The 14,182-nt window shown below is 45.1% G+C and overlaps 1 protein-coding gene across 3 annotated transcripts in view; it reads left to right on the top strand.

Moving 5' to 3' along the window:
* The window catches only part of Stk32b (serine/threonine kinase 32B), a 238,465-nt gene that overhangs the window by 151,851 nt on the left and 72,432 nt on the right, over positions 1–14,182 (top strand). For all 3 annotated transcript variants that reach the window (XM_040747009.1, XM_040747010.1, XM_040747011.1), the window contains one exon: positions 13,624–13,797. In XM_040747009.1, coding sequence (XP_040602943.1) covers positions 13,624–13,797 — 174 coding nt within the window. The remainder of the gene's footprint in view (positions 1–13,623; positions 13,798–14,182) is intronic.

The following is a 14,182-nucleotide window of genomic DNA, read 5'->3' as shown; positions in this document are numbered from 1 at the left end:
GGATGACGAGAGTTCAGATTCCAGAGCCCACATTAGGAGGCTGTGACTTCATCTCCAGGAGGACCAGATGCGTTTGACCTCTGTGAACACCCACACAGACACAAGCAGGCCCACACTCACACAGCTACACACAATTAAAAATAAATCTTCTATAAAAGGAAATAGAAATTATGCAGACTTGTTAAGATGCACACACTTCCTTAGGGAGCTCAGCTGGGGGCTCTCCATCAGCACTCTGTCCTGTCACACCAGCTTCTGTTTCAGACTCTTCCCTGGGATGCAACTTGACGACCAGGTTTGATGTTCCCCATGTCTCCTGTCAGATCTACGGGAACTCAGATGACAGGCTTGCAATGCTTCATGCAGCAGCTTATTCAGAGAGGGGGATAAAAAACAAAACGGGCTGAAACACAGGCAGACACTTTCTTGTGTTTTGATGGAACTATAATTGTCTGGTTATTTTTTTCTGATGTATCACAAATTCCCAAATGCTCTAGCATCTTCTTGGCTGTTTTTCCTAACGGGGTCGTTTGTTGCTGCTATTACAATCTTGTTCCTGGAAAGGGAAGTAGCTCCAGACTCACGAAGGGGCCTGTAGCCTGCCCTCAGTGCTGTCCCAACACCCGGGCCCAGTGAGCACCAACCTGCCTTCAGTGAGCACAAAGCCACTGGGGTTTCCCAGTTTCCCAGTGAGCAAAATGGGTTAGAGGATGCTCCACGAGAAAAATGCTGAATGCCACTTAACCACCAGTACCTATGTTAGAAAAGGGTCTGCGAACCCAAGAAAATGATCACAATCCAAACTATTCAGCCAGGCAACGTTTTACTTTCCTGGGTTGTTTCTAACACAGAAATTCCCTATGCCTCAGTCTGAGTGGTCAGAGGTTGGCCACACATTTTATTATGTATGGGTATTTGTCTTCATTTTTTTGTGCCTGGCACTCGTGGATGCCAGAAGAGGGCATCTGGTCCTCTAGACTGAACAGCCTGTTATGAGCTGCCATGTGTGTGTTGGGAATTGAATCCTGGTCCTCTGAAGGAGTAGCGAGTGCTCTTAATACTTGACCATCTCTCCAGGCCTTGCCTCACATTCTTATCCAGTTGGCTAAGCAGAACATGTCCACTGATAAGCAGAGCAACTTTTGAGCAGGATGTGCCTGTGAGCATGTTTGCACTCTGATCTCAAGAAGTGATAATGCTAGAGGGATTTGCATTACTGCCAAGAAGCTTCTTTGTTTAAAATGAAGTTTTGCTTTATCTAACCCTTCGATAGAGAAGCCAGTCCATTTCCAGCTGAGGCTGGAGTGTGCAGGAATTTTGTCTTCTGTAGTTAATTCTCCCCAACTGTGTTCCATTAATGAAAACAGGACATTTGTAAACCCATATCTACTTGGTTTTGTTGTTTCTCTTGGTCTGCTTGTTTGTTTTAAAGACAGGGAAAGTTTAACTTTGTGTCTTAGAAAGGCATGTAAGAGAACTTGAACTCTGTCCTCTGGAGCTGTATCAACAGCTTCCATTTGACTCACACAGCGTGTATGCAAGTGCATGTCTCCTTTTCATCTTCAATGAGAGACGGGGATGGACCCACAGGAGAGCAGATCATCCCCAGATTGAGAGCTTACGCAGGACCCCATTCTTAAACTCCTCAGCAGTGCAAGAGCCTCACAGTGAAACCATGACAACTGTGATGGGCTTCCGTGGGTCCTCTTAAGGTAGATGTGTGAAGTTCAGGGGTCTAGTTTTTTGGGTGTGGGAGGCTCTAGGACTCCCTAACACCTCTGTAATATGTGGTCATTCTGTTCTGCTGCTGCCTCACAGTGAGGTGAAATTATTAGGATGTGTTTTCATAAAAGAATTCAAAGAATCAGTGTAGAGAGCTGATTCTCAAAGTAGACCCTTAGTGTGGCATTTGTGCACAGTCAAGTGTTCAGATTGCTGTGTTTCGATTGCCAAGTCATTTAAGAGCCTTCAGACTGTTATTTTTGCCTTCCCGTTTAAAATGATTAGCATATTCAGAGGGTGTTTTTAAGATTTATTTTTTAAGTGTGTGCTTCAATAAAACCATATTAGCCACTACATCAGATACAGAGCATTACCAGAAAATGAACAAATATCCAGTAAGAGATAATTTTTTAATCACACCCTTCTTACTATATAGCTTTTCACACCCCTTCATTTTGGTTGGCAACCTCTTCCTTCTCCCCACTACCATCATATCATTCCATCTTCCCTCTTTAAATCTTTCTATCACAGAGTTCTTTCTCTCTGCTTTCATATTACCCACAATCTACCCACTCTTGAGCAAGCCACCCTCCTCCCTCATATGTGGATCTGAGTTTTGAATCTCTAATTCTGGGTGTACAACATAGAGCTTGTGTAGAGGCCAGACATGTAAAATGAATGTACTCTTAAGCAAAGAAATCAAGTTAAAACCATGTCATTCATAAGAGGATACTATGTTGTGTACAGCAAAGGATAACCAGACTACAATCCACAGCTCCAGAGAAGCTAGGTAACAAGGAGGACCCAAAGAGGGATTCATGGATCATCCTAGGAAGGGGAAATAGATGAGATCTCCTGGATAAACTGGGAGCAGGGGGACAGTAGAGGGAATGGGGTGGGAGATGAGAATGTGAGGGATGGGATGGTCAAGCTTGGGGAGGGACAGAGTGGGAAAGCAATGAAAGAGGTATCTTGGTACAGGGAGCCATTATGGGCTTGGGGAGAAACCCGGTGCTAGAGAAATTCCCAGGAATCCACAAGGATGACCCCAGCTAAGACTCCTAGCAATAGTGGAAAGGGTGCCTGGACTGATCCTCCCCTGTAGTCAGATTGGTGACTGCCCTAGTTGTCATCATGGAGCCTTCATCTAGTAACTGGTGGGACCAGAAGAGAAATCCACAGGTCAAGCTCCAGGAGTCTATTCGAAGAGAGGGAGGAGGGATTATATGACCAAAAAGGCCAAGACCATAATGGGAAAATCTATAGACACAAGTGAACCAAACTTGTGGTGGACTCATTAACTCTAGACCGATAGTTGTAGAACCTGCATGGGACCAAGCTGGGCCCTCTGCATGTGGATGACAGTTGTGTGGCTTGGTCTGTTTGGGTGGAGGACTGGCAGTGGGACCAGGATCTGTCCCTGGTGTATGAGCTGGCCTTTTAGGATTTTCTATGGTGGGATGCCTGGCTTGGCCTTGATGCAGTGGGAAGGGGTTTGGTCCTACCTCAACTTAATGTGCCAGGCTTTGTTGACTCCCCATGGGAGGCCTGACCCTTTTGGAGGGTGAATGGGTGGTGGCTTGGGGGTGGGTGTAAGAGGGGCAGAGGAGGAGGGATGGGAGGGGGAACTGTGGTTGGTATGTAAAATAAGAATATAAGTACAATTAAAATATATGTTGGGATCCATTCCACATGGTTATGGCTTACATCTAAAATATCTTGGTCCCCAGTATTGAAGTTGCTACTTGGGGAGACTAAGGGACTATCAGCAGATGAGATAGCCAGCAAAAGAAGGTCTCTGGGGAGGGCCTTTGAGGGTAACACTTGGCTCCTGATTCCTACCTCAAAGGCTGCCAGTTGGTGGTAGCACATACCTTTAATCCCAGCACTTGAGAGGCCAGACTGGTCTACAGAGTGAGTTCCAGGACAGCCAGGGCTACATAGAGAAACTCTGTCTGGAAAAGCAAACAAACAAACAAAATTATTTCCTGGTCCACTTTGTTTTTAACAGGTTGCCCTGTGCCTCCTGTTGCAATGGAGTTAACTGCTTTACCACGGCTTATCAGTCATGAAGGACTGAAACCATCCCAAACTGCAAGCCTTTAGATTTGGTCAAAATTAAAGAAATTTCTGGGTCAAAGTATATTATCAAAAATATGAAAAGATGACATACAAAATTAGAGGAGTTAGTTGCAAATTGTGTGGTTTGAACAAGATATTTCCCATAAGTTCTAGTATTCTTCTACCTCTGTGTTTTCCTGTGAACTGGATATCACTCAGAAATTTCATCTTGTTTATCTTGGCTGTGTAGGACAATCTGAATGGCATTGCTCCCCTAACGTGGGCTCTTCTGAACTGTGACTGGCCCTGTTCATGTTTGCTCTAATTTCTAACTATGCTATTTTGTAGTTTTCAAAGTGAAAATCTTATACCTCCCCACTTTTAATATTCCATGCTATACAAATTACTCTGTTTACTGAATAAATTTTCAGGCCATTCACTCTAGTCTGCTTCCAGCAACACACTTGGCCTGTTGTGTGCTGAATCTGTCCCTTGATCCCAGCTGAATTCATCTGCTAGTGTGGAGAGGAGGCTTTGTTTGGTTAACGGTCCTTCCATTTTCTCTATAGAACATCAGGAAGCATGTGAGCAGAGAACAGTTTGTGTCCTCTCTAATCCGGGTGGGTTCTGTGTCTATGCTTTCCAATTGTTGTCAGCAGAGCTTCAGAACCACATCAAAAGGAGCGAAGAAGGAAGGCTCCTGCCCTGGATCCTATGAGCAACAATTCGGTCCTTCCTCATGGAGTCTGATTTAGTGGTGGCTTCTCTGCAGATGCCCTTTGTAGACATGAGGAAACCCCAACCTGTTCTAGTTTTCTGAGTAGTTTTACCATGGAAGGATGGGGAGTTAGTCAAATGCATCTCCTTCCCCTCTTGGGAGGATCATATATATTCATCTTCTGAAAGCACAGCATTTGACATTGATCTTCATTGGCTAAATGGTCTTTGCATTTCTTAACATGAGCCCCATGCAGGTTGGATGTGTATTTTTATACATTGCTAGAGTCTGATCTAAGTTTTGAATTTTTAAGTCTTCTTTGGATATCTGTTAAAATTAATTAACGATTCTATGTTTTTAATTTACTTTTAAAATTTTATACATGTGTACTATGTTCACACCATTCTCCTTTCCCTCACCATATACCCCTGCTTCCTCACAAACTCAGGGCCTCGTATGTATGTATGTATGTATGTATGTATGTATTATATATGTATTCTTTCATATATACATATAACATATTATTCATATTATTTAATTATCTAACATAAAATATTAAATACATATTTATATTTACCCCAACAAAGGGCACCTGCAGAGAAACCAAATCATATGTATCTGTCATCTGCCACTTAGTCCCATCCCCAGGATGCTCTGCTCACACACATGGACCAAGTGGTACAGACTGTGAACCATGTGAAGTTGTGAACTTAAATAAGCAATGCTGCCCCGTAAGCTGTATTAGGCAGAACTTGGACAGCATTGGACAGCTTAGGAAACACAGACTACAGAGCACAGTCCAGGGCTTCTGGCTCTGGAGGTCTGGAATGAGACCTGACGTGTGGTGTTACTGACAGGTCCCCACAGGGTTCTGAGGTAGTGAGGTGGGGGTCACATCCTGCTCTACATGCCTCACAGCTCAGTACCAAGATGAATGAAGAAACTTGAAAATCTTTGTGAACTTCCAGAGCTCCGATCCCATGTCACCGTCTCTGGAATCCTCCCAGGGACTCTCTGTCTGTGGCACCTTGTCCAACATCCTTGCAGCCCTCCTGCCTGATAAGTCCACAACAAAACATTTTTTCCTCTTGACGGCAATTATGTAATTCACTTTGGAGATGACCCCTATCTTTGTTGAATATTTTGATCCAGGAACACGGCACACGGCACACAGCACACGGCACACAGCACACGGCACACGGCACACAGCATAGGCTCTATGTGATTACGCCTTCTCAGACTTCTGCCATGTGTTGCTCATTTCCTGAAGACTGTGTAGATGGTTTTTGTTATGTTTCTGTCTGGTATTTCTGCCACTGTGGTGTGACTTTAAATAGTAATGCTTTCTTTTGAAAATTTTGGCTTCCACTTGTTTTGTTGTTAGAAACATGATTGAATTTTTCTATAAGCATGACCTTGTGCATTGCAGCCTTGATGTCACAGTCTAGGGAGTAGGGAGTGTGTGTGTGTGTGTGTGTATGCACACATGTGTAGTCCCAATTTCAGATGACATGATTGTTTACATTAGAATACAAATCAATACACCATACATATAATATTTATTATATGCTTATGCACATTAATAATCATGCTGTCTGAAAACAGCAACCGTTTTATCTGTTTCCAATCTGCATGGTTTTTTTTCTTCTTGATTTACTGCAGTGGCTAACTTCTAACAGGATGTTGAATAATGTTGAAAGCAAACATTTTAGGAGGAAAGAATTCAGTCTCTCACCACTATGCATAAAAAGAGTTATGGGTTTTCTTTATATTATTGACGATGTTCCCCTCTGTTCCTGCATAAATAAGGGAAGAAAAGATGTTATTGCACCTCAAACCAGAAAATGAGAAAGACATGTAAAACACTCCCAGGAATAGAAACATTTGACCACAAAACATAAAGTAATTTGATAGGACTTAATTCATATAATGATTATTCTCTAATGATAAATATCAACATAGGAAATGTTTGAAATTTACATTGTGAATGAATATACTTCTAAGTAGTTACAAGAAAGAAATAACAAAGGAAGCTAGGAAATGCTCCCGTATTAGGGTTAGGAAAGAAATTAATGAAGCAGAAAATGCATAGTAAAGAAAATGAAGAGAGCTGAAGAAGTCATAAAACTATAAGTCAACAGCTAGAGACTAGGCAGGGAAAGTGTGAAATACATTCAAATTATCAAACCTGAAATGAGCCAAGAAGCATTGCTGTCTGAAATAATGGGACCATAAGAAGTTTTTATGCCCCTAAATTAGATAAATTAAACAAATTTATCTAAATCACTAAAGTTTGTTCAAAGTGGAACATGAAATCAGAATAAGTTTAAGAGAAAAATTTCATTACTAACAAAATTGCAGTAATCTAAAAGTAACCCTTTAGACAGATTGTTGAGAGTTCATAGGTACAGCTTCCCCATCATATATAGAGGGCACAGTATTGAAGCACATGTCCTGGTCCTCTGGCTTTTACCTGAACACTGACAAAAACAGTTAACATGCCAGTGTGGATAAGGGAACTCTCAATGACCTTACTCCTGGACGAAAAGCTATAGGCAGTTAATGGCTGCTAGGAGAGGAAGAACTGGTCTTCCAGAGGGATGACCCCCCTGATTGTTTATCCAGTGCCAAGTGGTCATCCCTAAAAGCATGTTACCCATATTAAATAGACCCATCAAATTGTGTGTAGAGATACAACCAGGGATAGAAAGGAAAGGTGACATTTTGGCTGGCTTCTCTTCCCTTTTATTCCATCTGGGTCCCAAGGTTCCCCTCCCCACATTCAGGGTAGGAGCCCCTTCCTCAATCAACCTTCTCTGGTTAACACCTTCATGAACACCACCATGGGTGCACCTCCTCAGCTCCTAGGTGATTTTAGAAACTGTACATGGAATGGAGGGGTGAGGCTCTTCACAGTGGCTTTGTGAGATAAGATGAAGGGATGGGAAAGGAAAATATGAAGGCAGGGCCAAGAGAGATTTTCAGGCAAAACTCCAGCAGGTACAACAATCTCAAGACTAGAACAGAAAGGAATTTGGGGGGAATTTTGACTTTATTCAGAGTGCTCTGAGAAGTTCCTGGAGTGTCTGAGTGGTGAATCGCTGTTAGGCTGAGCCATGTGAAATTGCCACTTTTACAACAAAATCAGAGGAACAAAGGCAATTTCAAACAGCTCAACCCTATTTGTAGCGAACAGTACATTTTCCATTGCTGTTTACATGAGGGATTCTGTTTACAGTGCTGGAACAGAACACATTGTTTTTAGCAAGAAAATGTCAAGTAAATCTCAAATTACATTCAAAATCAAACTAGTGATATGTCAGAACCAAGTGAAGTTGTCAGTTTGAAAAGTCACATTAAGTACATATTGCCAAAGGGGTTGTGTGTCTTAGGATAGAGCTGATGGAAAGGACTGTCATGTGGCTGCAAAACCCCAAATATCGTCCCCTCTAGTGTTTCTCTCTGAGGGTGGTGTGGTCCAAGCTTCTTCTATTTAAAATGTAGCCCTCTGGCCTTTTGGGTTCACATTGCACCGTTTTTTACTATTTCTTTTTGAGATGACAATATTACATTACATTGCACTTTTAAAACCTGAGGCATTTGGATTGATGAGGAATTGACTGAATCTTTTTTCACTTTAAAAATGACAGGAAATCCATTCTTTATTCGTTTCTTTAATTTTCTAGAACTAGGACTTGAACTCACACTAGGTAAGCACTCTACCACTGGTCTATCTCCCCAGCACCCCATTTTGCTACCTTTGAGACAGGGTCTCCCCCAGCCTGGCCTTGACTGACTCACTCGTTGCCTGAGCAGAACTTCAGTTTGCAGTCTCCTGCATCAGCCTCCCAGGTAGCTTGGATTCTAAAGCCGTGCCACCACGCTCATCCTGGGATGTTTTTTAATAGAGAATGAGTGGATTTAGAGCAGGTCTCAGGTCTTCGTCAGAGATGCTGATATCCTGAGAGAGCCAGCGGATGGGACACACAGCCCTAGCCCAGAACGGCAAAGTACAGATTTCTCTTGGAATTCAGTCCAGGGGGAACACAGCTACCCCGACTCCCATGCCCACATACTTTTTTTTTAACTTTTGACACAGGGTCTCATTATGTAACCCTAGCTAACCTTGGACCTCATTATGTAGGCCAGCTTCTGTCTCCTGAGTGGAATGCCGGGATTAAGTGTGCCCACTATGCCCAGCCTCATTTTCCTTTCAGCATACAGCCAAAATCTCTTTTCTTGCTTACTTATCCTCTGACAGTTGCAAAAGAACCTCTAGAAACCTGAAGGCTGTAAGTTATAATACTAAGGTCACTGTGACAAAAGAACATCTGCATTTGTAGACAGGAGGAACTTTCAGTCACCAAAGGTCTCCAGTTAGCAGTAGACAGTGGATGCTTGTCATTTTAATCTCTTTGCAAAATTCCTTGGGCTTTAGCTGCTTTGGCTTGGAGAACTGGGTGGTGTGTGAGCCCCTCTCCTGTATGCTGTCTTCTTGACTTGCAGGATGCAGAATGTGGCTGACCAGCTCCAGTTGACTTCCTGAGATAGGAGATGGGAGCCAGTTTCCTGTGGAGAATAATGACAGCCATCATGTCTGAGAAGTTAGAGGACTTTGTGGCTCAAGTCAAATTTAAACAGCAAAATTGTTTGTTATTGTGAAGATTATTAAAAATGTTATTAAAGATATCTGTGTAGCTACCACAATGCAGGCTTGATAAGCTCCTTGTTCTTTTACAATGAGAACTGACAGGGAGCCTGACGTCCCATTATTGGATTTCTGTCACAGACAAGACTATTTTTAGGTCCTTCTGTGCAGGACTTTAGATAGCCAGGAGTCACTCGAATTGAGGGTAATGGGTAAGGCCTCCTCCCCATCTGCATCCTAAGAGATGATATTGGATATGAGTTCATCAAGGCAACACCCAGCGCTTCACCCCTGCAGCCAACACACAGAAATGACACAGGGCTGGGTGAGCCTTTGAGACCTGTGATTGTCTCGGCTGCTGTGGTTTCCTGGTGCCCATCCTTGGATACATCTGCAGGTACCCAATGACCTCTGCCTCAGGAAGAAAACCATGGAAAGACCTGTTGTAGATGTCTTGGGGGGCTTCAGGCTGATGGAAGTCTGAGGTTTCTGGGTTCCCTGCAGTGCTCCTTGCACACTCTGCCTGTTGTTAAAAACACTCTTTCTGTGGCATGGTCACTGGACCTCAGTCCTGGGTGAGGGAAAAGTAGGTGTGATTGCTCACTGAGTAAGTGGGACAACCAGCTTTTGTTCTGCAAGCTCTTCTCTGGGTTCTTCCTGGGCTTCTGTTGTGCCTCTTAGCTGGGTGACCTTGGGTTCAGGAGCAACACCAGGTTGGTGATAGAGAGCATGGCACTAGTGGCCTAGGCCTTGGGGTGTATCCACTGGAAATGTGAGGATGATAGTGGGTCTGTCCAAGGCTAAGGGGATAAATGTTGATGACCTGCATCTTTGAGTGTAGGTAAAATGCAGAGACAGGTCGGGTCTGACGGATCCACGTGCTGCCACCATAGAGCTCAGCTCTAGACACCATGGAGAGGCAAGCTTTAAACCTGCATCCTAGAGGGCTCTGACATGGATTTACCAGCACCTGAGGAAATGGAGGTTGCACAAGACCCACTGCAGGGTCCAGGTGCTAGCCTGGGAGACGGCAGGCAGGATGCAGACATGTGCTGATGGACCTGGAAAGGGTGAGGGAGTGCAGGATGATGCCAAGCAAGGCTTCTCCTTTTCCTAATTCTGCTCATTGTCAAGTCACCCCTGCCTCCTGGGCTGAGTGGGAGGGCTGTGGGGAGATGCTAGGGAAGTGGCTCACACCCGTGCAAGTCCAAGGCTTCTGTGAGAAGAATAACATATGGGGGGCCTCCTATAGGCAGCGACAGGAACTGCAGGGTCCACATCAGACGCAAATCTTGCTTCCCCATCCTTCTCTCTGCACAGCTTCCTTTCCCGTGGACCACATACCTGCCATGCCTCACAGCCTACAGGCACTCAGGGAGTTTGTTATCTACTGCTTCCTGAGTGTGCATGATGCTTTGGAGCCAGGCTAGATTCAAGGACACAGCGCTAATGTGCTCAGAGAGTTCACGGGCTAAGGGGGGGCGTGGGGAAGACAAGGAGAGATGGCACAGGGCTGTGAACAGAGGACTCCAGAGCACCAGCTATGGTCTGGGAGTCCTGGAGGTGGACCCTCATGGTTCAACCCTCAGCTCTGCCACTTCCCAGCTCTATGTATCATTTTAGGATTACTTAGTATCTTTGAGCTCCCCGAGATTTTAAAAACAACATAAAACGATTTCTTTGGGCCCAAGGTTTCAGGGGCTTCAGTCCATCATGATGGGGAAGGCATGGCGGTCGCCAGGCATGGGAGAGCCAGACGGGGCGAGCTAGCCTGGAACTGGAGGGGGTGTAACCCTCACTGGTCACCCCTGGCAGCAGATGTTCTCTGTGGTGTCTCACACCCTCCCGCTTAGGGAACAGGTGTTCACACAAGCCTGCGCGGAGAGGGGGTGGTGGATATTATACCCCAGTCACAGCACTGTTTCATCTTGAGCCAGCCTCACCCCATAGGCTGGTTGGAAGAACAGAGGGAACTCGAAGCATTTGGGAATGTGCTGCCTCATCTGTGCAGTACCAGCCTAGACTGCTGTTATTACAGAGCAGTCACACAGCTCAGCCTCTGAGGGTCAGAGGAGGCTTCTTCCAGAGCAAGCATGACCTCAGCCTGTGGTTCCCAGCCTCAGCACTGTGGACATGTTCAGAGACAGGCAGTGGGAAATGAATATATTTTTTTAAATAATAATAATAATGTAGTAACTATGACAATGGCTCAGTTGGCAGGAAAACTTGTTGGTGAGCTCCATCCTCTGGAACAATGAAGAAGACCCAGGTGTGGCGGCCCACACTTGTCATCCCAACACTGACGAGTGAAGAGTGGGAATCCCTGGGACTTGCTGGCCAGCCAGTCTAGCCTAATCAGCAAGCTCCAAAATAACAAGTGAACTTGTCTCAAAAACTAGGTAGATGTTACCTGAGGAATGACACCTAAGGTCAATCTCTAGTTTCCATATGTATGTGAGCACGTAGGTACAAGGACCTGCACACACACTAACAATGTATTCTTCATACTGGCCTACTCAGCAGCCAAGCCAGGATTAGCAATGTCCTTACACCTCCCAGTTAGCTCTGTGCTTGGAGGAGAACTAATTATCCATATTTCTCAGAAGGTCAGTGTCACTGTGTGAGAGCACACTCTCTCATCTAGCACCTCCGTCATTTCCATGACAATATGCAGCATTGCGATGAGGGCATAATTACTATTCTAGTGCAAGGAGGAGCAAGAAGGACAATGACACAGAGTCACAGAATCACACAAAAGCAGAGATTGATGGAAGGTTACTCTGTGTTCTCAGCAATATCTTTGAGTTTCCTTGGGAAAGCAGGGTATATGGCCTGGAGCAAAATAAAGATCTGTAGCAAGAAAACAACCCAAACTTGAATTACTGATTAAATGGTGTTCTCTTTGTATTTCAGTTGTCTCCTTAACATTTGTCTGTAACCTTCCCCCAGAAAACTAACATCACTTCTCTTAAGGATTCTGCTAGAATGTTTAACAAGCTTCCCCTTGACAGCCCAGAAGTGACTGGAGAGTACAGGGTGTGGGGCACACTGGCTATTAATGTGATGGTCCAAGGTCCATTGTCTATCAGGATGTAAACTGGGTTTACATGGAAGATATGCCATCCTCTTTGGACTTCTAAGGTCTTCTACACAGTAACAGATATACAGAAATGCACACACACACACACACACACACACACACACACACTCAGGTAGCTCTTCTAGCTATGCCTTGTGTGAACATGTCCCCAAAACTCTTGTGTTGGAAGTTTAATTCTCAAGGTCATATGTGGATGGTATTCACAAGCCAGGGTCTTTGGGAAGTAATAAAAGGTTAAATAAGTTTGTGGATACAGCCACTATGAAGGCATTATATGAAGAGGGAAATGACAGCTGTCAGCAAGATCTCTACCTGTTTGTATAGGGCAGTCTGTCATGTCCTATGCTGTGAGGCTGTCTCTGAAAGTATAGAACATTCTCACATTGTATGTGCTAGCTCTTCTATTCTCATGTCTAAAAAACGAGTTCAGTAAGCTTTCTCTTGGTTCAACAAAGATAGAATTGAATACCACACCAAGACCTAAAGTCAAGCCTTTCAAAACACAAGGGCTTTAGTTAGAGTAGCCTCACACCTAGGGTGGTTCATACATGGCTAGTCTTGGTGTTAGTTGTCAGTGGGAACTTGGCTGTGACCACTGGCTAGTGAATATCGGGTTAGTACCTGGCCAAATTCCAAGAGCCTGGAGCAAAAGCTGTCACCATAAATTCTTGGACCTGAGTTAGAGTATCACAGTGCTCAGGGGATCCGGGGATGAACTTCTTGTGGGGAGCAGCAGCATGTACAGAGGGCATGGGAATTGCTGGGGAGAAGGACTCCTCTTCAGAGCTGGGGACTCCTTGGAGTCCTGACAGCACGTGTTAATCTGTTTCCCATTGCTGTGACAAAATACCTGAGCTGGTCAACTTTAAAGGAAGAAAGGCATATTATTGGTTCAGGGTTTCAGAGACTTCAGTCTGTGGTTACAAGGCTGTTTTAATAGGGTAACATCCTTCCATTTGGCTCCACTTCTTAAAGTTCCACCGTCTCCCAATCATGCCACAGGCTGACCACCAAGCTCCCCCCCCCCATGGATCTTTGGGGAACCTCCCAGATACATGCTATAACAGCATGGGATTAAAGCACAAGCCAAAACCAGCTGCGACAGCATAGGAGAGTCCAGCCTGTTCACAGGCTGCCTGTCTGCCAGACAGGAGATGAATGCTGGGACTCAAACTTGCCTCAGTGAAGAAATGAAGTGACTCCACAGTGCAGAGGGATTGAAAACCCTCTGCCCTCCCACCTCCCGCAGCATTGGGCCGTGGGCAATATCAACATCCTTCTGGGCCCCAGTCTGCCTTGCTGGAAAATGGAGTGTTGGCCCTGAGGACATTAACAATGCTTTCAGCCCTAACCTGTGCCCCTTTGTGCTCCTAGGTACTCCTTCCAGGACGAGGAAGACATGTTCATGGTGGTGGACCTGCTGCTGGGCGGAGACCTGCGCTACCACCTACAGCAGAACGTGCATTTCTCAGAGGGAGCTGTGAAACTGTACATCTGTGAGCTGGCTCTGGCTCTGGAGTACCTGCAGAGGTACCACATAATCCACAGGTAATGCTGCTGGTAGGAGGACGGGATGCTGACGGGGGCCAGTGGTAGAAGAGAACTTGTCCTGGTGTTGCCTAGCAGCTGCAGTGCGTTGGGGACAACAAAAGGCTCAACAGCTTTGATGCTGTCCTTACATTACCAGGGGACAGCAGACCACCATGCTTCCTGAGTGGAGATGGACCATGACCACTGCCGGTCCACCGTTCTGTACTACTGGTAGAGTGCAGGGTTGGCAGCTGTCTTGGCTTCTCTATCCAAAGGTGTTAGGGGGTGACTTCAAAAGAATGTGATTGAGACTGGAGGAGAGATTGTGACATCAGGGGTTGCCTGGGACACCCTAGAATCTGGCTCAGAGTCTTTAAGCCCCTATTCCACATCAGTTCCCAGC

This window comes from Mesocricetus auratus, unplaced genomic scaffold (assembly GCF_017639785.1).
Source record: "Mesocricetus auratus isolate SY011 unplaced genomic scaffold, BCM_Maur_2.0 Super-Scaffold_100006, whole genome shotgun sequence".
In the NCBI taxonomy this organism is placed as follows: Eukaryota; Metazoa; Chordata; class Mammalia; order Rodentia; family Cricetidae; genus Mesocricetus; species Mesocricetus auratus.
This window is presented reverse-complemented; position numbering and strand designations above follow the sequence as displayed.